The 24,074-nt window shown below is 36.4% G+C and overlaps 1 protein-coding gene across 1 annotated transcript in view; it reads right to left on the bottom strand.

Moving 5' to 3' along the window:
• Positions 1–17,666: 17,666 nt before the first annotated feature.
• The window catches only part of scml4 (Scm polycomb group protein like 4), a 36,527-nt gene continuing 30,119 nt past the window's right edge, over positions 17,667–24,074 (bottom strand). The window contains exons 6-9 of the mRNA XM_016475046.1: positions 23,530–23,730; positions 22,376–22,579; positions 19,342–19,487; positions 17,667–18,378 (exon numbers count right to left, since the gene is read on the bottom strand). Coding sequence (XP_016330532.1) covers positions 18,253–18,378; positions 19,342–19,487; positions 22,376–22,579; positions 23,530–23,730 — 677 coding nt within the window. The 3' untranslated portion in view covers positions 17,667–18,252. The remainder of the gene's footprint in view (positions 18,379–19,341; positions 19,488–22,375; positions 22,580–23,529; positions 23,731–24,074) is intronic.

The following is a 24,074-nucleotide window of genomic DNA, read 5'->3' as shown; positions in this document are numbered from 1 at the left end:
AAAATGAAATGCATGTGGGTTATTTTGGGATGACTGATTTATCATGACTCAATCAACCATCAACTCTACCCCTCCTCTCCAGTATCTCTGCACAGATTAAAAAGATGAAAAAAGCGAGTATCTGAGGTGTGGATAGAATGAAGGGTCAGACATGATGGGAGTTCGTGCGGAGTAATGGAGATGTATTATTTTGGGTGATATGGAGAATTGCTTTTTATCCCCACTGATTGAATTCGAGGCAGGGAGATATTGATCAAATGAGCCATCTCTTTCTTTTCCTCTCATATTACACTTTCCCTTCATTTTCTTTTTTTTTCTTCTGAAAAGAGACACTATGGATTTCTTGATTCATTTAATTAAAACAACACCAACCTAGCGGTATTGTGGTTAAAAAAAAAAAACTTTTATTTCTGCTTTAGTTCAGTTACAGTAACTCAAGTTTGATCCCTCCATGGAGTTGAAGGTCGATAGGACTGTTCTTTTAGTAAAGAAAGAAAAACTGAAATTATTTACAGACTTTCCCCTGTTTAAATTGACATTTTAAGCAATTAACCTATGGCTCCTACCCCATAAAGGTTTGATAAAAATCCTCAAAGTATAATACAACTTTTTTTAAAAAGGCATCTATGGTTCCATAAAGCATCTTTAACACCCATGGAACCTTTTTATTGCACAAAATGTTCTACATAGGTTCTTTAGATTATGAAAATGTTCTTCACATTAAGACAAAACTGGTTAATTTAAGAACTGTTCACTGAAAGGTTCTTTGGAGAACCAAAAAATGGTTCTTTAATGTCACTTTTAAGAGTGTTGAGTGTATATGCCAACAACATACACATTTTTTCTTTATTATCTTCACAAATACAAGAAGAAACTAATTCATCTCATACTAATCCAAGCCTCCTCTCACTGTCAACAAGAGGGAGAGAATCTGTCAGTGTTTCTGTGTGTGTCTCTCACTGCATGCAGGATTAGTGCTTATTAGGCGCAGCCTTGAAATAATGAGATTCATCTTTCAGGACATAAAGACCAGAATAATGGACAGCAAACTATCCTGTTCATCTCTTTATCTCTTTCTCTAAGCCATCTTCCTTCTTCACCCATCACTGCTTCTCACATTATACCCTAAATAACACAAAGAAGAGGTCTGAGACCAGGGAGACACATTGTGAACTGACCTGGGATTATAGCACTCCAAATGTACTGAGGATGTGCAGCTGTCCACTAATATGCAACAGTTAAACACATTAATACATTTATTATCATCGTAACAGTAACTTGTTCTGACCTGTATTGTTACAAATCTTGTATATGTGTTGTTGTTTATTTCCTCACACATTTCACACTAATGTAGCAAGAGACAAGAAGAGACAGACCAAGAAAAGGAAAGCGTAGAGCTGGTAGAAGAGTGAAGGAGTTTGCCAACTGAGTTGAATGTATTTCAATAGGGAATGCCAGCACCAACTGGGATTGAGGCAACACGGCACAAGCCGAGGGAAGATGGAGAGGAGAGGAAAATTAGAATATGACAGTAGATGATGCAACAATGGAGCCAGGGATGATGTGATGTAAAGTGACAGGACGCACATTATTAATGTCAAACAACGACACAATGAGGATAATCAAAGGATTGTTGAGAATATCCAGAAACCAAAATGTAGAGAGATTTCCAAATAAAGAGAAGTTAAAGGGATAGTTCACCCAAAAATGAAAACTCTGTGGGGACCAGTTGTTTTCATTTTTTTCCATATTATGGATGTCAGGAGACCGTCAACTGTTTGGTTACTTAAAATATCTTATTTTGTGTTTGTTCAGCAAAAGAAAGAATTTCATACAGGTTTAGAACAAATTGAGGGTGAGTAAATGATGACAGCATTTTAAATTTTGAGTGAACTATCCCTTTAAATCCAAAAGTGAACATTTTAGCAATAATTATTCACTCTCAAGTCATTCGAAATGCGTAGCCTTATTTTTCAGTGCAAAACAAATGGAGACATTTTAAAGAATAGCACCAGTCTCTGTTTTCTGACACAGTCTCATAGCAATTCCTAACTATTTCATGTTTTGGTGAAATGTTGGCTAAATTATATGAATTTGTACCTTTTTGTCCGATCTGCTTACACAGTGATGGTTATGTTTAGGGTTGGACCTTCATACTTCTTTTCTAAAAATCTTACTTTTTCGTACAAATGGCAGCATACGAATTCCTATGAAATCCCCACATGGTAAATTTTTTTCTATGTAATTACAATGAATGGGAAGTGGACCTTTCAAGCTTTGAAAAGGATGCAAAATAATCATGGGAAAGAGCAACTAGGACATTCTTCAAAATGTGTTCCACAGTAAAATAAATAAAGTCATATGAAATAGCATGAAAGCCATACACGGTCTCAGTATTTTGTGTTCATTAAGTACTGGAAGAGTTAAAAACATAAACCTCAGACTTATTACACACACTACTATCACAGATGAGATCTCAGTGCCCTTTCTTGGCCTCCAACAAGTTAGTTTTCCAATATTTCTAGGATGTTACTTTTATTCTTTTTCATCCTTCTTTGAGACGCACATCCTGTCAGTTTCATGTGCCTTCCACATCCTCCTCTAGGGCAATCTCTGGAGAGAGAGAGTGTGTGTGGAGTCTGAGTGGCAGAGATAAGCCGGCATCAATGCTACAGGTTTATCCACAGCCAGATGCAAACCAAAGAGAGACAACCGCAGGGCAAACAAACGATTCGCCCAAACATGTTTGACAACGAGACTCCCGCTCTCCGGTTTCATTCCTCACACTTTGAAGTGCAAATGACATTGACAGTCAAACAGGCGTGTTCAGGGTTTGCATTATTTATTTATTTGGACTTATGGGCTGAGAAAAGAGACCTGATGTTCTGAGGTGATAAGATGCTTGAAGGTTGAGTTGTAGATTTTGCTTTCTCTAGCTACTGCTGCAGTTAGATAAGGCGATTGGCATGGCGCTAGAGCAATATGAAAAGCACTTTTAAAAGGTGCCCTGAAGGTTGGTCCTCCTTTTGGATGCTTTTATCCTGTTGAACATGGGCGTTCATATTAAATGTTTAGCATACGCATGAAGTGACTGCAGAAACATGAATGTGGGGTCTCGATAAAGAGCAAGAACTGTAGAAAAACCTAAACATTACCTCAAAACCAATAGTATTCCAACATATTGCATCATAATTTCAGGTAATAACATCCTACATCAGAACACAATCTTTAGTCCAGGAAGTTGTAAAGGTGAAATGTGCAGTGACATCACTTGTATGACCAAACTGAATTGCAAAAATAATGATTATTTTCAAACAGGTTTTCTGAATAGTCCCTAACAATCATTCGCTATACCTTAGAGTTGCACATTAACCTGCGTGACCTGAATGACCAGACTTTTTAATGTAATTATGTAATTAATTGAGTTATTATTAAAAACTCCTATTTCCTGAATAGCATAGATAATCTAAAAGTAAGCAGAAGGCATGCAGTAGATTTATTTCAGAAAAGAAGTAAACGTAAATAATGTAGACGCAATGAAACATACTCTGTTATCAGGTTAATAAAACAATCTTTGTCTGTTGTAGAGTCATTACAGTCAACTGCCAATTGATGTTGCACCGTACTTCAAGTAACCCAGAAAGATTTTTCTGACAGTTCCAACACACAAACGTACATACATGCTCAAAAACTAAAAAGTTAAAATTAATGCGTAAGAGAGGTGATATATGTACTTCGTCACACTGCTTTAAAGGTTATTTCGTCTTGCTTTCAGCTATGCCCATCAGGGTGGGTTTTTCCTTTCAGTAATTAAATAATTAAGCCCAAGCTGCTGTGGTGAGAGATAAGTGCTAGAGGGAAAGTTTTAGCATATTAATTAGCAGTGATTTAGTATCCGCTCCTATTCCAATAAAGACCTGAAATCAATCGCCCCTCCCTCTCCTTGGATCTTTATTTGGTTGCAGATATACTTTCGCCCCAACCTCTCTTATTAAGCGTTGTTTTTCTGCTATGCAGAGCATCCTAATTAATGCTCCTGATACAGAGAATTTGTTTGCGTATTTAATTTCTCATGAAAAATATATGTAAATGATTATTAATCTAATGCACGCTCAGGCTGAAGTGCCCGTTTCTAATTAGGACTCTGCCCGAAAAGCAAAGCTTTATCTGAAAAATCAAGACTGATGGCTGTTTTGGACTCACATGGTGTGAATAGAGCAAACATTTGTGTGAGAGCACTCAGGTTGAAGTGGAATATTCCCTGCTTTTCATGGAGAGTGAGACTTATTTGGTCCTTTATACACTTACGGCTCGCAAAGCTTCACGAGTCTGATTAGCTCGGCTCACAGTGCGAAAGCACTCTGTGGCACGTCCCTTTTTCCCAGGTAAAATGTTCCGGGAAGGACGCAGCGACGAGTTTAGCACAATTTGAAGCTAGTTTTTATTGTTAACCCTGAATCCCTTCCAATTACGCCCAATCAGCCATTTCACAGTGTGAAAGTGAGCTCTGCGTGTCCCATGGTAATCAGTCTGAAAAACATCTCACTGCTGGCATGCTGCTTAGCCCTGGACTCATGCCGTTTCTCCCTCTCTTTTGTGAAATTGTATTTATAATTTTCATATCGTTCCTCCCAACCACTTTGTTGCTATCCATCTCCCCACTACACCACGCCACCTCTCTTAATTTGAATTTTCCATGCTGTTTTCTGGCTCTGCGTATTCTTTTTCCTCGCTCTGCATCATCATCATGTCCCTCTCTCTCTCTCTCTCTATCAGAGCTGTCATCTCTCTTTGTCTCAAAACAGACTGATAGTGTTCCCAGTATGTTTCCTCAAGCCCATTACACAGACTGCGTGCATGTGTGGGTGTGTGGAGAGATGTGATATGAGAATGCAGTTGCCCTGTTTGGAGGGTCTAACAGCTGAGACGCTGTTAGATGGGCCATTTGGGGAGGGCGATGAGAGCTAACTGGTGTTCATAAGATGTGGCTGTCAGGCAGGATGTTGATGAATGAGTGTCTGCAAGAAGTGGCTGAGCAGGATGGATTTTAGGCAGTTGATAGAGAATGTTTGATGCTTGCTGAGATGAAGTGCAGTTGTTTCAAGCTGAATTTTGATCGGTAATGGGTTGGGTGGGCTGATATGACTCAAACAGACAGGGTTTGAGGAGAGAGAGGCCCAGCAGAGTTATTTTCAGTGTGCAAAGGGCAATACAGACTGTGAAACTAGTCAGGTGCAACCTTACTAACAAACAAGGTGAATGGAAAAGGTAAGAAACTTTTGAAGAAGGTAAATCAATCAACACTTGTTGCTGGGGGAATTATATTTAAATTAAATCAATGTGTTTTGGCACACCAAGTCTTCATTAGGATTTAACGAATACAAATGAAGAGAAACTTTTTCATTATAAAACAACAGGAAAGTCCAACCATTGAATAGAAAAGAAGGTTTTTTTTTATCTTATTATTGGTAAGAATTAATAAAGATTCTGCAGTCTGCAAAGTGGTTTATATATTTTTACAACATATACAACATAATACGAACTTTCCGTTCATCAAATTATCCAGAACAAAATGTATCATGATTTCCACAAAAATTTTAAACAGCACAACTGTTTTCAACACTGATAATATTAAGACATTCTGCACCAAATCAGCAGCATATTAGAATGATTTCTGAAGGTAGAGGCTGCTGAAACTTCATCTTCGATATCACAGGAATAAAAAAAAGTTTTAAAATAGAAAACAGATATTTTAAATTGTAATACTATTTCACATTATTACTGTTTTTACTGTATTTTTGATGTAGCCTTGTTGAGCAAGGGAGACTTTTTTCAAAAACATTAAAAAATCTTACAGACCCCAAACTTTTGAACTGAAGTTAAAAGGCTGCAATTTCAGACCAAACTGGTTATAGCTCTAAACAGTTTTACTAGTCTGTTCTAAATGCTTCAGTCTTAAAAATGATACCACTATCATTCATAGCTGATTACAGCTTTAGGGTTAGACTTACTGCAATGGAAAAGGTGTTATGTTATGGTGAGTGCTCATACTAGACAGCACACATTACTAGCCGCTGTATGCCAGCCTAGCACATTTTTCACAGCTTGCGTATCAAGGGCCTTTTAAGCTGTCAAGGCACTTTTTCTGTCCAGCAGCACAAATCTGTAGAAAGGCTGAATTCTAACCTCACTTTGCCACCGTCCGCTGTGCTAAAAGACATTTAAACAAGCCCTGTTGGCCCACTGGCTTCTTTCTCAAGCACACAAAGGCGCACACTTCACGAGCAGCCACATATACCTGCATTCTTACTTCCTCCAGACATTTTCTCATCAAATGGCTATTTGGTAGCATGGGATTACTCAGATCCTCTCAGGTGTGTGCAAACGCACTTGCAAGCAACTGGGTGTGTGTGTGTGTGCATCCTTTTGAAGTGTCATGTCTTTTTGTGAAAGATGTGTTCGAGGGAGGTAAAGATATTTAGCAGGGTCATATGTAAAGGGGAATGGTGCTCAAGAGAGACACTTGGCAGACAATCGTGAGTTGCTGGAGTGAATGGGCCATGGCAAGACGCTGCGGCAATTCACGGATTTGGCTGCACATGCATGTGCGCGCACACACACACACACACAGCTTCACATAATTCAAAAGAAACCAGTCTTTAGAAGATCTGAGATACACAACAAGTCTAAAAGTATGTGGTCACCCCTTCTAATTAATGGGTTTGGCACTTTTTAGCTCTAACAGGTGCAAAAAATGCATACATACAGCCATGCAGTTGAACATTTATAGTAGAATGGGGACCTTTTCTATTTTTCTGTGCACAAAGCGGGGGTCATAAAGAAATAGTTTATTGGGTCAGGTGTGGAAGACCACATCTAAACCTCACTGAACATCTTTGGGATGAATTGGAGCAGTGACTGTGAACCAAACCCCATCAACGAATATCAATGCCCGACTTTAGAGATGCTCTTGTGTCTGAACATAAGTAAATGCCAAGCCATGTGAAACTGGAAGCTATTATAGCAGCAAATGCACGACCAGCTTTCTTCTTCGTGCCCATGGTTTTGACATTAAATATTCAACAAGCAAATATGGGTATGGTATTCAGGTGTCTACATTCTTTTGCAATATATTACAATTTGCATCTCAGCTTATGGTTGTTAACTCAGGAGAGAGTTTCTGTAAGGGTACAAATATAAATTATAAATTATATTAATGGAAATTAATGTTCAATTATTTTGTTCTCTTGCAGCAGTGTAACTTTCTTTCTCCCATGCCAACCTATTTTACACCTCATAACATAGACATATGGAAAAAAGTTACAAGACTCTTGGCATTAAAGTGCTAGAACTGTAGGAAACCATTTACCCCTTAAATAGAAATAAAAAGCCGGTATTGGCTAAACTGTACTTTTTGAAGTTTTATTATGCATAAAATGGAATTCATTTGGATAATGGGATCATATTTCTTGTAATTCTGATTAAGGTAAAGTGTGTATCTGGAAAACTACTTGCACAAGTCAGACCACTTAAGTCAAAGACTTGAAATTTTATATGCCCAAACATACACACTACACACTGACTAAAATTAAAAAAGTGAAAAAGCATAATAGGACCCCTTTAATTGTGTGTTTTATATCAAACTAGTATAATGCTGAAGGTGTTGGCCAGTTATGATTTAATATGACCTGAGGAGGATGTTGAGGAGGTCTTGGCATACAATGTGTGTGTGTGTGTGCGTGTGTGTGTGTGTCATAATTTTTAAACAAGGGTAAAGTAAATCAAACTGAAATGAAAACTGAACCCAATGGAACATAATTTTTAAATATTTGTGTAATCATTTTATCAATAATATACAATTATTATAAAAAGGAATTACTCTCATAATTTAATTATGAAGAAGCTTTCGTAATGTAATGATCAATAATTATTTATGCCTTGATTTCCAGTAAAAATATATTAACATCTTTAGAAAAAAATACATTTACTTGAGAAGGAAAATTACATAAGATAATTAGACTTGTTTTCAGAAAATAAATCTTGAATTAAAGATTCAATGTATTATAAAATCTTTCTCCCAAAGTAAATGTTTCGATATTTTACTGGAAAACATGATAGTAATACTGATTATAAATATTTTTGCAGTGTATGCTGTAAGATTCTTATGTTGTAATTTGTCAAGTCTGATCTTTTATCTAAACTTTGTACTGAAGTATAAGTGCAGTGGGAAAGATGGTATAAAATGAATGTCTAGGTGAAATATTGGCATTACTTAGAAAACAATGTAACCTTGAGATGTCTATGAAAAGACTAAAATGAAACTAGGATTTTATTGTGGAATGGATTCGAGCACATCTGGAATAAGCATCCAAGACCAAGACTTTACGTTTTATAATTCCATTTAAAGAAACAATAATAATGAAACCGTTAGACAGTGACGGTGCTGCTATTGTGCTCCTTCCTGCAAAAAAATTATCTCTATGAAGAATTTATTGTAGAAACTTAATTTGCTGTAAAGATGCTTTGCAACGATTTGTATCGTGAAAAGCGCTATACAAATAAACTTGAATTGAAAAAACTTGAATTGAACAGTGGCGCAAGGAACAACCAGTCTAGATTCACACAAAATCCTTCTGCTAAACTCCAAGTAACATGCAGATTAACTTCACAATTTATCTAAAAAATTTGACAGGCTCAACCTTTCTGAAAACTACCATGCACCACACATCTAACACAATTTCCCAGCGGTGCACACCATCCTTTCTGATTATGTCCTCTTTTTCATATGTAAATCTGAAGCTGAAAAGCTGACAGCCAACACCGTGTTTTAAGCTCAAATGTAAGTTTCCTTTAAGCAACTCCCAGACCACAGAACAAGAATACTAATTCTTTGACTTGGAAATTCAGAGAGGTTATTTCATCCATAGATCCCAAACTCCCAGACCAGGGATCGGCTGTTGGGAATAGAGCGAGGCCTACCTCAGCCACACAACCACTGAGCATCGCTCCCACAGGCGCAGAGGCAAAAATTGGGGGCTGAAAAATTGTACCTGTCATTCTCACACATGTAGAACAGCTCTTTTTTTGGAATTTCAATTAAGCTGGAGATCGGGAATCTCACCTAAGCTGTCGGTGTGATCATTGCTCCGTCTCCAGGAGGATTTCAGCACTATCACTCAGTAGTAGGACATTCCTCGGCAGACTTCATTATTGAACTGCTGCTCTGTGGCTTACAGTCAGAGTATATACATAATGACAACCCACAGCTGAATCTTTCCCCTCTATAGAGATGGTATTAAAATGTCATATCTATTTGATGAAATGATGGCAACATCATATGTTAATGACTGTTGCTCTGATAGACATGGTTTCAGTCCCATTGCAGCTAGTGAGACTGAAGTGAAACACTGCTATGATCTTCGTAACGTATTGTAACCAATATCTTCTGTATACAAATACATTTGAAACATTCTTATCCAAACTATAACATGCATTTACGAGTGTTATCAGTATAATAATCTTGGTGACAAAGCAAAATACCTCTATTGCCTTTACAATCATTTCTAAACACCAACTTTAAAGTACTTTTTAAATATTTGTCTTATGTTTTACATCTGCAATGGCTTTTTTTCCCACTTGGAGACCTCTGATGACCAGAGGCCCCGGGGCCCGTCCAGTCTGTACTGAACCCTGTGAAACATCCTATTTAACAATTTGCAATAATTTTATCATTAATAAATTGCCAGGAATTACAACCATAATTTAATTTCAGAAACCTTTATAAGCGCCATAATCATTAATCATTATTTTTGCCTTACCAGTAAAAACATATATTAAAATTCTTAGAAAAGGATGCATTTTAGAGGCAAAGTTGTATAATAAATTAAGACTTAAAATAAAACAAAACAAAAAATAAAATAAAATAAATCTAACTTTAAAAAAAGTTGGCAAATTTCAAGCCAATCTGTCAAGATATAGTAAGGGTTATAAATCATAAAATATAAGGTATAAAATATAATAAAGATATATAGAATATATTAGATATATAATAATATATTTCTACAACTTTCTACAAAGTAAATTTATCTTTTTTTAAGGATGTTTAGATATTTTACTGGTAAACAAACAAATACTGATTAAAAAATAATTTTTGAGGTATGCAGTAAAGTTATCTTAATATTTGGCTAGTCTGATCCTTCATCTAAACTGTGTTCTGATGAAGTACAAATGCAGGGTGAAAGGGGTTTAACTTTAATTAAACTTTAAAAAGTTGAACTATACAAATTTTAAACCTTCAAACAATATTCTTTCCACAGAAGAAGAAAGAAATTAATACAGGTTTTGCATGACATGAGAATGAAGAATGAAAAATGTATGGGTGAACAACTGTTCATTTAATATTGTGCATTAGATATTCATATGTACCCTTTAGTGGCAGATTTGGTACAAAGTTTATCTTTGAGGATACATCTCTAGTAACAAGCTATACAATATTTGCCCTTTTTTTCTGAAAGTGTACCTTATCAAGCTGCCATAAGTATCTTTAACACTATCAAACATCCATGTTATCCTTCTAAAACTGCAGACCCAGCTCCTTCAGCTCTCTGGTCATATATACCAACGGTGAGAGATTTTGCTCTCCTGCTCAACCAGACGAGACATGTGCATGTGTGGGAGTTGATGCATCTATCAGGCCTGAAGCAGCTGTAATGTAATGTTAATGTTCAAGACGCAAACCATGCGGCCGTCAGTCTGCCAGTCAAACCCTGCAAACATCTTCACTTCAGCCTAACAGACAGCACAGTTTCATGCCAAATCTGAAGGAACTGACACAGAAGTTCCCCTGCCCCCTTTTCACTCGCCTCGCCTGTCATCTTCTCTGTAATCACGTCTCGATATAGTTATGTTTCTGTCATTTGTTCCTTGATGCATGTAATCACCAAAACAAAAAGCCATGCTCTGGTGAGAGGAAACATATGTGTGCATACATACATACAGATCTCTAAGCATTTAGGCAAATCGCAACCATCATTTTTGTACATCCCAGCTTTTCTCCCTCCGCCCAGAACCTTTCTTTTTTTTTCTTGTCACATTGTTGCATGTCCTTTTGCAATTGTCACAAGAGAAAGTAAATCAGAGAGAAATAAAGAGACACGATGAAGCAGCAGCAAATAAAAGTGATCTATTCATCTTTATTTCCTGAGGCAAAGGGGATGCCTTACAAACTATTTCAGAATAAAATGATTACTCAAATAGGATTTAGAAGAAAACCCACAGGGAGGGCACGACATATCCCACTCTCCGTCTGTCAAATCCAATAAGCTACTTCCTCTTCTCTCATCTGCTGCTGTCCCCCCATTTAAAAACATCTCCAGACGCATTCCACATGAACTCCAAACGGATGGTGCAGGGGGAGATGGAGGCAGATGAGAACGAGTTATGGTATTCAAGGCAGATGGAGATGTTTTAATATCTTTATGTGACATATTTGTGCCAAAGTACAGCTTATCTCTCTCGTCCTAGAGATAAGCTATATGTACAGTGGGTACGGAAAGTATTTGAGCAGAAGAAATGGACAGCACCTGAGTTAAATATATGAGTGTCACAGCAAAGGGTCTGAATACTTAGGACCATGTGATATTTCAGTTTTTCTTTTTTAATAAATCTGCAAAAATGTCAACAATTCTGTGTTTTTCTGTCAATATGGGGTGCTGTGTGTACATTAATGAGGAAAAAAAATTAACTTAAATGATTTTAGCAAATGGCTGCAATATAACAAAGAGTGAAAAATTTAAGGGGGTCTGAATACTTTCCGTACCCACTGTACATGAGAGGCTCGTCTGACACTCTGCCATCACTGAGATGAGCTCACGAGTCGACAGAGAAGACTACAGTGCTCTTCTAAAGAAGCCTGCACTGCTGTAAGCTTGTTTTCCTAAAGCCTTTTCTTTCATGTCTTATATGATATACAGTGGAGAGACTACAATGAAGATATGGATTTCAAAATGTATTTAAACCTGGAAAGTACATTTTCAGGATTTCGAAAAAATCTGAAAGATGAAATGTTAATTTGTTAACAAATTGTGATATTCACACCCATTTTTTGTGTTCAACTTCAACAATGCTGAAAATGTAATTTAGAGAAAATAAATAATGGCAAAAAAGTAAAGACGTAAATAATTGATAAAAAGATGATGCAATATGCTTATGGTCTAAAGTTTAGACTATTTAGAAAATGTTGATTGCCATTCAGAAATGAATTGAGGTCACTTTATAAATTCTTTTTTTTTTTTAATTGAGACACCAAACAGGAAACAGAACTTGAGTTTGAATTTGAATGTTAAGTAGAATTAAAATAAATTAATGTTCAAATTTCAACCAACTTTTAACTAAAGTTTGTAGACAGACAGAATGATAGATTGACAATGATAAAACTATTGATAGAATGATAAAACTATTGATAGAATGATAAAACGATTGACAGAACGTTGACAGACAGACAGACAGACAGATAAAGCTTTAACACTCACAGTCCTTCTATTGCTATTTCTTATTAAGTACAAACAGGCATATAACTAATATATATGAGATTTCCAACAATTCCAGATTTTGACATCACAGAACTTTATTGTATGTGAGGGAACATTTACATTTCCACTGGTGGGAATATTCTACAATAAACTCTTCCTGCAATTTTCTATAAAAATTTATTTTCCTCCATGCCTTTGGGTTACATATTGTATCATTTCAACATTAATTTAAGAGCTTCTCCAGAATCTGCAGACTGCTTTTGTGTGCTTCCCCTTCAGCACGATACACATTCATTTCAGTTGCATCTGTATTCTGAGAACACTCCAGTTTCAAAAGGAATAGTGCGAGCCTGACCGGTCTGATTTTTCTTAATCTTTTTCTTGTGCGTGGGTGTTCTTTGATGCCATCAAAATAACAGCCTCAAAATAAACAGACAATAATAAAAAAATAAACGTGAAAACATAACACTAGAGCACGCTCATGATGTGCATCCTCTATATTACTGGCACTCAGGTTAAACACTCCCTGCCATTAAAACAAGTGCTGAATATCAACTTTCCCATCTACTATATACTGTCTTGTCAATGAATGAATGAATCAATCAATGTGGCTGAAAGCTTATCATCAGGTTTGAATGGAATTAAATTCAATGCTAAATAACTGCAGTTCACCACCACACATATAAACCATTGGGCTGATACTTTTTTTAGTAACAAGTTTAGTTTTTAAATACACCAGGGGTGTTTTGTCTAACCTGCCGATTTATACATGGAGGCAAGAGAGTGAAGGATGATTTATTAGCCCATATTGTGTTGGGGCTGTTTTTACATACAGCACATTTAAGACACAACAGTGCCACCTGTATGTAGAAGACAGTCAGCACAACACAACAAGACAGGTAGCATAAATATTCCCAATTTTTTCCCAGCATATTCCCAATTTTTTAACTTAAGTGTCTTCATATGGAGGACTAGGAGTGCCACAGTGTATTCAATAAAAATACTTTTTCAAATTATACCATTTTAAATATCAATTTATACCAATTTGATTGATAATTTTGATGTATTATTTACATTTTTAAAAACCTTTTGTGTTCAGTGTTTATTTGTCCAATTCATTTTAAATATCTATTTTTAAAACATCTATTAAAGATATTTAAAACAATTATTAAAACAAATACATACAGTTTTAAACATCTATTTATGCATGTCTGATTGGTGAATTTATTATTTTACATTTACTTACTTTTTTGTTTAAGCGAATTGGTCTGAAAATCGGCACAACAGCCATGTTGCTCTGCAAAACAAGGCTAGAAGTCTGAAGTTTGGGAGGTGTTAGAACATTCTACATTCTCACAGAATGCAGAAGACTTTATTTGAAAAGTTTAAGAATGGCCTTGAACATGGTGCAACTTTTGTATGCATGTTCTGGTTTGCAATGAGTTGTGACTATCTGCACAAGAGCTGAAATACAGGAAATACAAACAGCGATATAGTGATATAGCCATATATAGAACTACAAATACAGTTAAGAGTTCAGTATAGGGTGTTCATAATGCTTTATTCTGACTCTTTCATAATGCTCTATATTAACCTCACAAACAGACACGCAACGCAGAGCCTGTCGTCAGTCACGAGAGTTCACAAGACTGAAGCCTATCTGAAGAAATAAAGCAAACCAACCATAAAATCATATGCATAAAATCATTATTTGTTAAATACACAGTCATATTATAGCACCAACATGAATGGTCCGTGTTGTAGTCCCCCTTTTTCCATTAAAACTCTTTTGTGAGCTGACAAATTTAAACAATCTTACATGGGACTATCATCAAGAGCAGCATTCATAAATGTACACTTACATTTTTCATTATATAAAAAATGACAAGGAATGACATGGTGCGGAGGCGAACACAAACCTGACATATGCACACACAAAATGATGAACTGAAGAAAAGATTATCCCTAAAAGCCCACTCATATTCCTGTCACAAATGTTGGCAATATCTAGCCAGGGACATCAGAGCCAGTCAATGTCAGCAGAATATTTGCGTGAGGTCAAGTTAAGTGCAGCCATAGAACAGAGTGCTTAGAAACATATTTAAAAGCTCAGTGCTACAATTACTCAGTTAAAGGGCTTTTAAAACTTAACAAGATATTCCCACTGTTTGAGTACATGAGTGGAAATTATAAAAAAAACTGCTTTTAAAGCTAATACAAGAGTTTGAACATAACACATGGGTAATTCATTTCTATAATCTTGGGCCTCTGTGTTAAAAACATCACTTGATAAAAGCCCAAAACCTGGGCTTTAATATTTCCAACTTGTTCCAAAGACTTACTCATAAAGAACCCTGACCTCTTGGCACCAGATTTAAGAGCTCACTGATTATTTCCCTTTATTTCTTACTGGTGCCTACATTTTTCATTGAGAAAGCTATTACCCAGGACAACTGATGCTACATGAAAAGGAAAAAAGCAACTCAAAAGCCTCCCTGTTGCAAAATGATAAACAACGATTCTGTACAGATGCTCAGTTTAGCATAGCAGTCGCTTTAAGAGGCAGATTGTACAACAATGAAGTCTAGCGCAGCAAAGTTGATAGCTGATTACATGTTAAAGCTGGATGTGTTCATCGGATGATTGGATCTACACTGTACTTAAGTCATTTTTTAACTTAAGAAATGGTAGATTTCATCTGTGATTATCACATAAATTATTATATTTACACATGATTGCAGATACAGAAAAGTTGTACACTTCGGTGTAATCCATTTTTTGATATGTATGACATCATCAAGGCAGACTTAAAGGGATAGTTCACTTAAAGGAACACTCCACTATTTTTGAAAATAGGCTCATTTTCCAACTCCCCTAGAGTTAAACAGTTGAGTTTTACCGTTTTCGAATCAATTCAGCTGATCTCCGGGTCTGGCGGTAGCACTTTTAGCTGTAGCTTAGCATAGATCACTGAATCTGATTAAACCGTTAGCATCTCGCTCAAAAATGACCAAAGAGTTTAGATATTTTTCCTATTTAAAACTTGACTCTTCTGTAGTTACATCGTGTACTAAGACCGACGGAAAATGAAAAGTTGCGATTTTCTAGGCCGATATGGCTAGGAACTATACTCTCATTCTGGTGTAATAATCAAGGAACTTTGCTGCCGTACCATGGGTGCAGCAGGCGCAATGATATTACGCAGCATCTCCGGCATAATAATCAAGGAACTTTGCTGCCGTACCATGGGTGCAGCAGGCGCAATGATATTACGCAGCATCTGAAAATAGGCTAACTTCCGTCAACATAACCAACATAACCACCTGCTTGCACAGGGAGCGTGCTGGGGACTATTTTCAGGCGCTGCGTAATATCATTGTGCCTGCTGCACCTAATCAGACCTAACGGTCTAATCAGATTCAATGATCTATGCTAAGCTACAGCTAAACGTGCTACCGCCAGACCCGGAGATCAGCTAAAAGGATTCGAAAACGGTAAAACTCAACTGTTTAACTCTAGGCGAGTTGGAAAATTATTATTTTCAAAAATAGTGGAGTGTTCCTTTAAAAATGGCAAATCTGTCATCATTTACTCACCCTCATGTCGTTCATAAGCTTTCCTGTCAAACAGAACTGAATTTCACTATAAGTCTTGGAACGGCATGAGGGACATGAATGACATAAATGATGAAAAGATATTAATTTTGCATGAACGATCCCTTAAGTTCACCTGTCTGAAAAGGAATACAGTGATTCTGAATGCCATTTTTTGCTCAATAAAAAAATACTAATAATACAAATAATAATAACAATTACCTGAAATGCCTCAGGATGACTCTTTCGCACATTTCCATGGTGTTTGACAGCAACATATGATCAGAGAAGCACCTCAGCTTCTGTTCACATATACACTGTACATTTATGAAAGAAAATTCATGTCTAACCCACATCAAAGTCAAAATGTTACATTTAAAAAATAGGTTGAAACATGTCGTACATTTTGTTGCAACACTACAGTAAAGTTCAATTCGTTTACATTTGTTAATTCATTGGGTATGTCAACTAACATTTTTACAGCATTTATTAATCTGGGCTAATGGTAATTTATAAATATTCTATTGTGCATTGTTAATTTATATTTGTTTATAACACAGTAATACTAATTCATGCAACTTGAAATATTAAAAAAAGTGTAAACTACCATTGAAAAGTTGCCCTTGAAGAGTGAGATTTTTAAATGTTTTTGAAAGTCTCATGCTGAGCAAGGCTGCATTTATCTGATCACAAATACAGTAAAAACAGTTATATTGTGAAATATTATTAGAATTTAAAATAACTGCTTTGTTTTAATACATTTTAAATTTATTCCTGTGATGTCAAAGCTGAATTTTCATCATTACTCATCTTCAGTGTCACATGATCCTTCAGAAACCAATTTAGTATGCTGATTAAGATTTTGTATCAATTAGTATTTTTGTAGAAACCATGTCTTTACTGTTAGTTTTGATCAATTAAATGCATCCTTGCTGAAAAAAAAATATTTACTTTCTTTCTTATGGACCCCAAACATATAAACAGTAGTATACTGTATGTAGTAATTATCATTAACCTAGATTAATAAATGCTGTAAAAGTATAGCTCATTGTTAGTTCATGATACCCAATGCACTGAATGAACTGAACATTATTGTAAAGTGCTTCGCATTTTCTATGAAAATCATAAGCTGACATTTGTGTAGAATCAGAGCAGCTTTTCATTCTGCTCTGAAAAGAGGGAAAAACAAGAAATTTTGGGACTAATGAGACCTCTCAGTTTACTTGGTCCACAGTAAGAAATGTACTGTACCAGTATAGTTGTTTTAATTAACTTGACTTGCTTGTTGAGAAACAGCACCTGGTATGCATTACTATGTTTGTAATGCACCATTTTTAACTGCCTAGTAGTGTATCCTGTTTAGTTCTGATTTAGGCTGCCAAGGAGGCTTTCCAAAGATGACGTGAATGGTCCATTGCTGAGGAAAGTTGCATTTGTGCCTGTTATTTGCTGGTTGCAAAATGGAACTGTTCATAGTTGTACCCTGCCAAAACTGTGTGCGTACTGTATCTGTTCAGTCAAAAGCACAATGCTGAATTCTGTTTGTTACTGACCTCCCAGGTTAGCGGCCTTTGAAGTAGCTCTCAAAAAAACAAAAAAAAACTGAATGGTTCCTGGTTACAATGGTAGTAAATATCACAGAGTTGCAGTGACTCCACTTCACCAGCAGGTGGCGGAAGTTCACAGGGATTTAGACAGAGTCCATGGCTCTGAAAAAATTGGAGCTCATTTGACTGTGACTTAATGTTTGTCATGACGCCCATTTGAAAAAGCATGATTTACACTTATAACTCATCTGCATAACTCTGGCTTGAGGACAAATGACTCAAATCCCAGAAAGCAGCTGAGATGACTCGCCATTTGATTAGAGCAGTGTTCAGTATCAAGTAATCAATAAAACGCTTGTAGACTTAAAATTAGAACAAGGAAATGTTCTGGTCAGTAAAATGTCCCAATATACAGGCAGACGAACCACGCAAGTAAAAAAAAAAAAGGTCTGGTACTTGTCCTTAAATGACCAGAGTGTGTGGGGGGGCGGGAGGACAAAATCCTGTACTACAACAAATGAGTGTGACAGTAAATACTGTGAGTGGATCCATCTGTGTGTGTTTGTAGGGTGCAGAGACAGGTCAGTATTTGTTCTGTTTTAGCTTGTCGATGTGGTAGCAGAGCTTGAGAGCCGGGCCCAGTTTGAGTCCCAGGTACTTCATGATCATGTCACTCTTCAGGAGAAGAAGAGCATCCCCATCAATCTCCTGAAGAAGTAATCACAATGTGCACAACAGAATGTTTTACAATACTGCTAAGTGAAGATGTCATAAAAATCTGGTCCAAAAATGATAATTATTTTAACAAATACTGTGATAATAGAAACTAAATTATGTGAGCGGCGCAGAGTGGAAGTAGAGCTTAAAAACAACATAGTAAAGAACTTTGCTGTGAAGCAGTAATGCTACAAATATTAACTAGATAAGTTTGAAGACAAATTTTAATGTCTGAAAGTTTAAAATAACTTTTAAAAGCTTGAAGTTTGAAGGCTAACATGTTTAGCACATTGATAGCATGTTGCATCTGATCTAAGTTTGGTGGTCATGGCTTGAAAGCTCTAGGATAATTTACTCTGTCAAGCCAACATGCTTGTATAATATTTATAATCCAACTTAAACTGCACATTCCACCTGGATAATCATATTCATCTCTCCCTCTATTTCTTCACTTGTAGCAAACATGTGGAGAATTACATAAATGTGAAGCTAAAGTGAACCTGCAGTGCTTTCCAATTATAATTCATACATACCCACCATACTCCGAGCACCTACTGAGATGGACTCATTTCCACATTTAATTCAATCACAGGTTTTTGCACTTTAATAATGCGCACGATTCCAATTTCAATTCGGCTAAGTGTGCAGCCCTGGATGGAAGAGTAAATTTAATTTCATAAGTGTTAAATTGTACTTTGTTTTTGTTCTAATCTAAATAAGCAATGTGCAAAAAAGTCTCATGTAACATTCAGCTCAGGTTGTTATTTCAACAATTATGTGAACCTGAATTGCTTCTGAAAGCGTGAGTTGTGAAAACACACAGTTGATCATATCCAGGGTTTTCTAACTCGAAACTGAACTAATGTTACCCACACAGAGATTTCTTATCTGACGAAATGTTCAACACATGGTGTTTGTTTGCCACTAGTAAATAAATGTGTCAATCAAACTCACATGTTTTCTGAAGAGATCCACGTGAGGGCCCAGCGCTTGAGGGTCTGCATCCTTGATAAACCACACCACCTCATCCACGCTCCACCTGGAGGGATCCTTACTGGGTGGGGGCTTTGCCTCCCCTCCCTCTGGGGATGGACTGTAGGCTAGATAAAGAGAAATCAGGTTCAGAGATGGTAAGGATTTTATTCTTAGTTGCCATCAAATTTTGGGCAATTTCATTTCCAAGTTGAGAGGATAAAAATACTGAGAAGTTAGTTGTTAATCAGTATATACCAGTGGTTCCCAACCTTATCGAATCCAAGGCCCTCCATTGTCCACAAAAGAAGACCCCATGACTCAATTCAGTTAGTTTGAAGATTTTTTTTTTTAATGTATCGCTCAATTTATACCCAATAAAATATTTTAGAGCTTGGCATAATTAGAAAAACATTTTCTGCTCTAGAAATCACACTTTTAAAATAAGACTTCCTCGTATATATAATTTTCCATAAATGTGAGAATCCAGGTTCTTTTAAGACAAACAATTAATTAAAATAACATTATATAAAACCACTAAAAATCTGAAAGTTTCTTAAAGGGTTAGTCCACCCAAAAATGAAAATTAGCCTGTGTTTTACTCACCCTCGAAGCATCCTAGGTGTATGTGACTTTCTTCTTTCAGACAAATCCAGTCTGAGTTATATTAAGAATTGTCCTGGCTATTCCAAGCTCTATCATTGCAGTCAGCGGGTGTTGCAGTTGAACAGTCCACAAGTCGTCAAATAAAGCGCGCACATTCGTAATAAAACGTGCCTCACACGGCTCTGGGGGAGTGAATAAAGGCCTCCTGTAGTGAATCCATGCGTTTTTGTAAGAAAAATATCCATATTTCAAACGTAATAAACACTTTTCTCTCACTTCCGGTACCTGTTAAACGCGGAAGGCGTTCCGGCGGATGACGCAGCACGTATGTGCAGCGCGCCTCTGAGATATGCTAGTCTCGCGAGTTTGTTTATAGGAGCAAAGGAGGCAAAGACATTTTTCTTTACAAATCCTCGGTTTGTGCTTCTAATTCGTGACCAGCATTTTGTTTTGTTCTCTCTCCGCATTCGTCACTAATCACGCAAAGTCGACGTACTACGTCATCCGCCGGAACGGCTTCCGCGTATGACAGTGGATTCGTCTGAAAGAAAAAAAGTCATATACTAGGGTTGTGCCGATAGACGATAGTATCGTGTATCGACGATAGACAGATATCGTGTGTGGCTGATGCCTTTGACGATAGCAAGACTAGTAATACTATCTAATTAATATTAGGGCTTATTTGTTGCATTATATTTCTTTTTCTGCGTTTTTACAGTATTGCGCGTTCTAACCAATCACACACGATTATGCTGAGCTTATGAATGCAATGGCCAATTCTCTCCTCATTAACAACAGTGCAGATGTACGTGCGATGTAAGTATAAGAGATTTATTCATCATACAGTGTATATTCACTGATTTTAACGGGAGTGTTTTTAAAGTGCATAAACTCGCGCTAGACTGAGCTTGTGATGATGTTCTTTGGTAATGTAATGTTCTTTGCTCGTTTTCTGTAGCTGCTTTTTGAATAACTGAGGAAATGTAAGCATTATAATTAGTAACTTACGATGTTTCTATTCATTTGTTATCATGTTAAATACAAATTCAGTCATATTAAAAACATTAGGCTGCTTTTAGCCTTACGCTGGATTTGGTTCACGTTCTCGCAATGAAACTAAGTAAATAATTACATAAATTAGCACAATAATATCGTGTATCGGCGATCTCACAGGCTGACGATAAGACGATAGGAAAATTGAGCATATCGCCCAACACTATCGTATACACCTAGGATGCAGGCTAATTTTCATTTTTGGGTGAACGAACCCTTTAAGTCATCTTGAGGCCCCCTTGGAAGTTTGCTGAAGTTTCCCGGTAGTATCATTGGTTGAGAACCACTGGTACAGTGTATATATAGGGCCCTATGAAATCTGTTTTATTTTTTCCCAAATTCCGTTAAAATTTTTTCCAAATTCAGTTTTTTTCTATTTAAAATTTTCTGGGTTCTGTTTTTTTCCGTTTTAATTTTTCTAGACTCTGTTTTAATGGTTAAATTAAATTGTATTAATCAAAAAGCATGTCTAATTAATTTAAATCATGAAACTTACACAATTTAACAGCAATTTATTAAAAGTTGAACAGAAATTAAATTTTTAAAGCCTTATGAAATACGTTTTTTTTTTTTTCTGAAATATAGTTTTATTTTTGCCAAATTCTGTGTTTTCCAGTAATTTTCTGGATTCCATTTTAATTGTTCATTAAATCTGAATAATCAAAAGCATCTCTAAATAATTGATTTTATTAAAATCTTTTTTTTTTTCAGAAATACTGTGTTGTGTATTTACATTTTTCTGGTAAATAAATTCTGGTAAATAATTTTTCTAGTAAATATTCCTTAAAATAATGTTTTAATTTTGTTAGTAGTAGTACTATTACATTAAGTAATATATTTCTGTCACAATTTAAACCAAACTTTTATTTTGATGGGTTGTTGTGAAGACCTTTAAATTTCTCTGTTTATATATGACAATAGTTTTTCTCAGAAGAAATGCTCATGAAGTACTCTCAGAGCAGTTCTAGAGATTATTCATGTGATCATGTACTCATTGAGTCTGAAAACACAGCGAGCATTTAAATAGTATTTTGCGGCTTATTATTCAGATACTAGTCCATATCGTGTTTTGATTTAAGTGTACTGACCTACTTTTGATTTATTCATCCACAATTTGGCAAATTCCATGACATTCCACGCTTATACAATAAACTCCATTTCTATGACTGGATAACGTAAATTTTCCACATCGCGGAAATCATAGGCCCTATATATACCATTTAGTTTTCAGTGTTTTGATTCTTTCTTGATGTCTTCTCACATATAGTGAGCATCTTCTCATCTAAAAATATAGTTTTAAAGTAGTGTGGAAACACTATTGCTGCTTCTGTGAATAAGTGGACATTTCCTCTCTTACCACTTCTGTTTCCTTCCTGGAATGTGCTGGGACTGGCTGCCTGCCTGCACACACCTCCAGAGTAGGCAGTGGCAGAACGAAAACCGTACGCAGGTTTACTCGCCGTATACGGTGAGGACATCGAACCATAGGCAGAGTCACTGGGGTCAACCGAATAGCGCTTGGGGTCCATTGAATCGCCATGGTAATCGTCCACCATGGAGTCTGCTGCACAAAAAGAAATACAATTTAGGGAAAATAATGCATGCAAAGGCATTATTTGGCTCAGGCTAATTATTGCTTTCTTGAGTGCAGATTGCCCTGCATGGTCCTGCAACCAAATTTTATACATACATGCACAATGAATGGTAAGAAAACACATCTTTCTATTTCTTTTTTCACTCAAAAGCAAACATTTTAAAAACATTAAATATCATTAATGACAGGTTGTTCAATAAATATATAAAATCAATTAAATGAAAAAGTAAATTAAAGAAAGAATTACTATAAATAACCAAAATAGTATTTTTATGTAGTTGTAGTATTTTTTTAAATGTAGTTTATGTAGGTCAAATTATGGGGTAGACAGTGGTTTCTGCCGCAGCAAACACAGCTGTCTGCAGGAAACACTAATATACATACAGTGTATATAGGCACCTTCGAGAGTAGGTTTTCCTCTCTTAACCACGTTAACCATTGACATGGGATTGAGTCATGACAGAACCTTTGCCTGTGTAGCTGTGTGGCAAGATTCAGTGTTATACTGAAGTTAACGGTCTAATCTCTAGAGCTCCAAAACCACATTCAGGCAGGAAAGAGAGAGAGAGAGAGAGAGAGAGAGAGAGAGAGAGAGAGAGAGGGAGCCAACAGAATTTAAACACTCAAACCACAGGCCACTCACAGAGGCACTCAACCTTTCACTGCTACTTAAAAAGCTCAGCTTTCGCTAAAGGCCTCCTCTGCATTTTCAGAAGGGCAAATTTGACAGCAACAGAAAAGAGTGCAGATGCAATAAAATTGCCAAATTACAAAACATCCAAAACCAAAAAGACAAAAAACAGTCTAATATATAAAATCTAAGTTATGCTGTGTCGATTGTATAGGGACAGATGTAAATACAGCTCTATTAAAGGGTAGAAGAACAAAGGTCACGTAAAAGCTTGATGAGCACGCACTTGACTTGGGCTGTCCGTCTGAGTGCTTTTCAGTGTGGAATGAAGAAGAGGAGGAGGGAGACGATGAAGGGGCGATAGGCTGGTCACTGAAGAGGTTCTCACACAACAGGCTTCGGCACAACTTCTTGAGGAAGCGTAGGACGTAGCCCACGCTGTTGACCACTGGCAAACTCAACAAATGCTGCTTACCATCAAAGGTGGCTGAGGAAGAGAAACAAAGAGTGTTTAAATTCAAGTAAATTGCACATTGTTGGAAATTGTGTTAATACTTAAGCAGCAACACTTTATTTCACAGAGTCTGCGTTATACATATTAGACATTACATTCAGTATTACATCAGAGTGGCCGATGCAAATGCGAATATCTTTTAATATATGCAACATTTTAAATACGTACTACAGTTGTTTAAATTCATTTGTAATAATTCGTTAAATTTTGAACTTAATATAAAATATTAGGGATGCACCGATACCGATACTGGTATCGGTATCGGGCCCGATACTGGTCTCCTGTACTCGTACTCGTACTCGTTAAAATGCCCCGAT

The sequence above is a fragment of the Sinocyclocheilus anshuiensis genome, unplaced genomic scaffold (assembly GCF_001515605.1).
Source record: "Sinocyclocheilus anshuiensis isolate Anshui unplaced genomic scaffold, SAMN03320099.WGS_v1.1 scaffold212, whole genome shotgun sequence".
Lineage (NCBI taxonomy): Eukaryota > Metazoa > Chordata > Actinopteri > Cypriniformes > Cyprinidae > Sinocyclocheilus > Sinocyclocheilus anshuiensis.
Note: the sequence above shows the minus strand (reverse complement) of the source record. Positions and strands in the feature narration are given on the sequence as shown.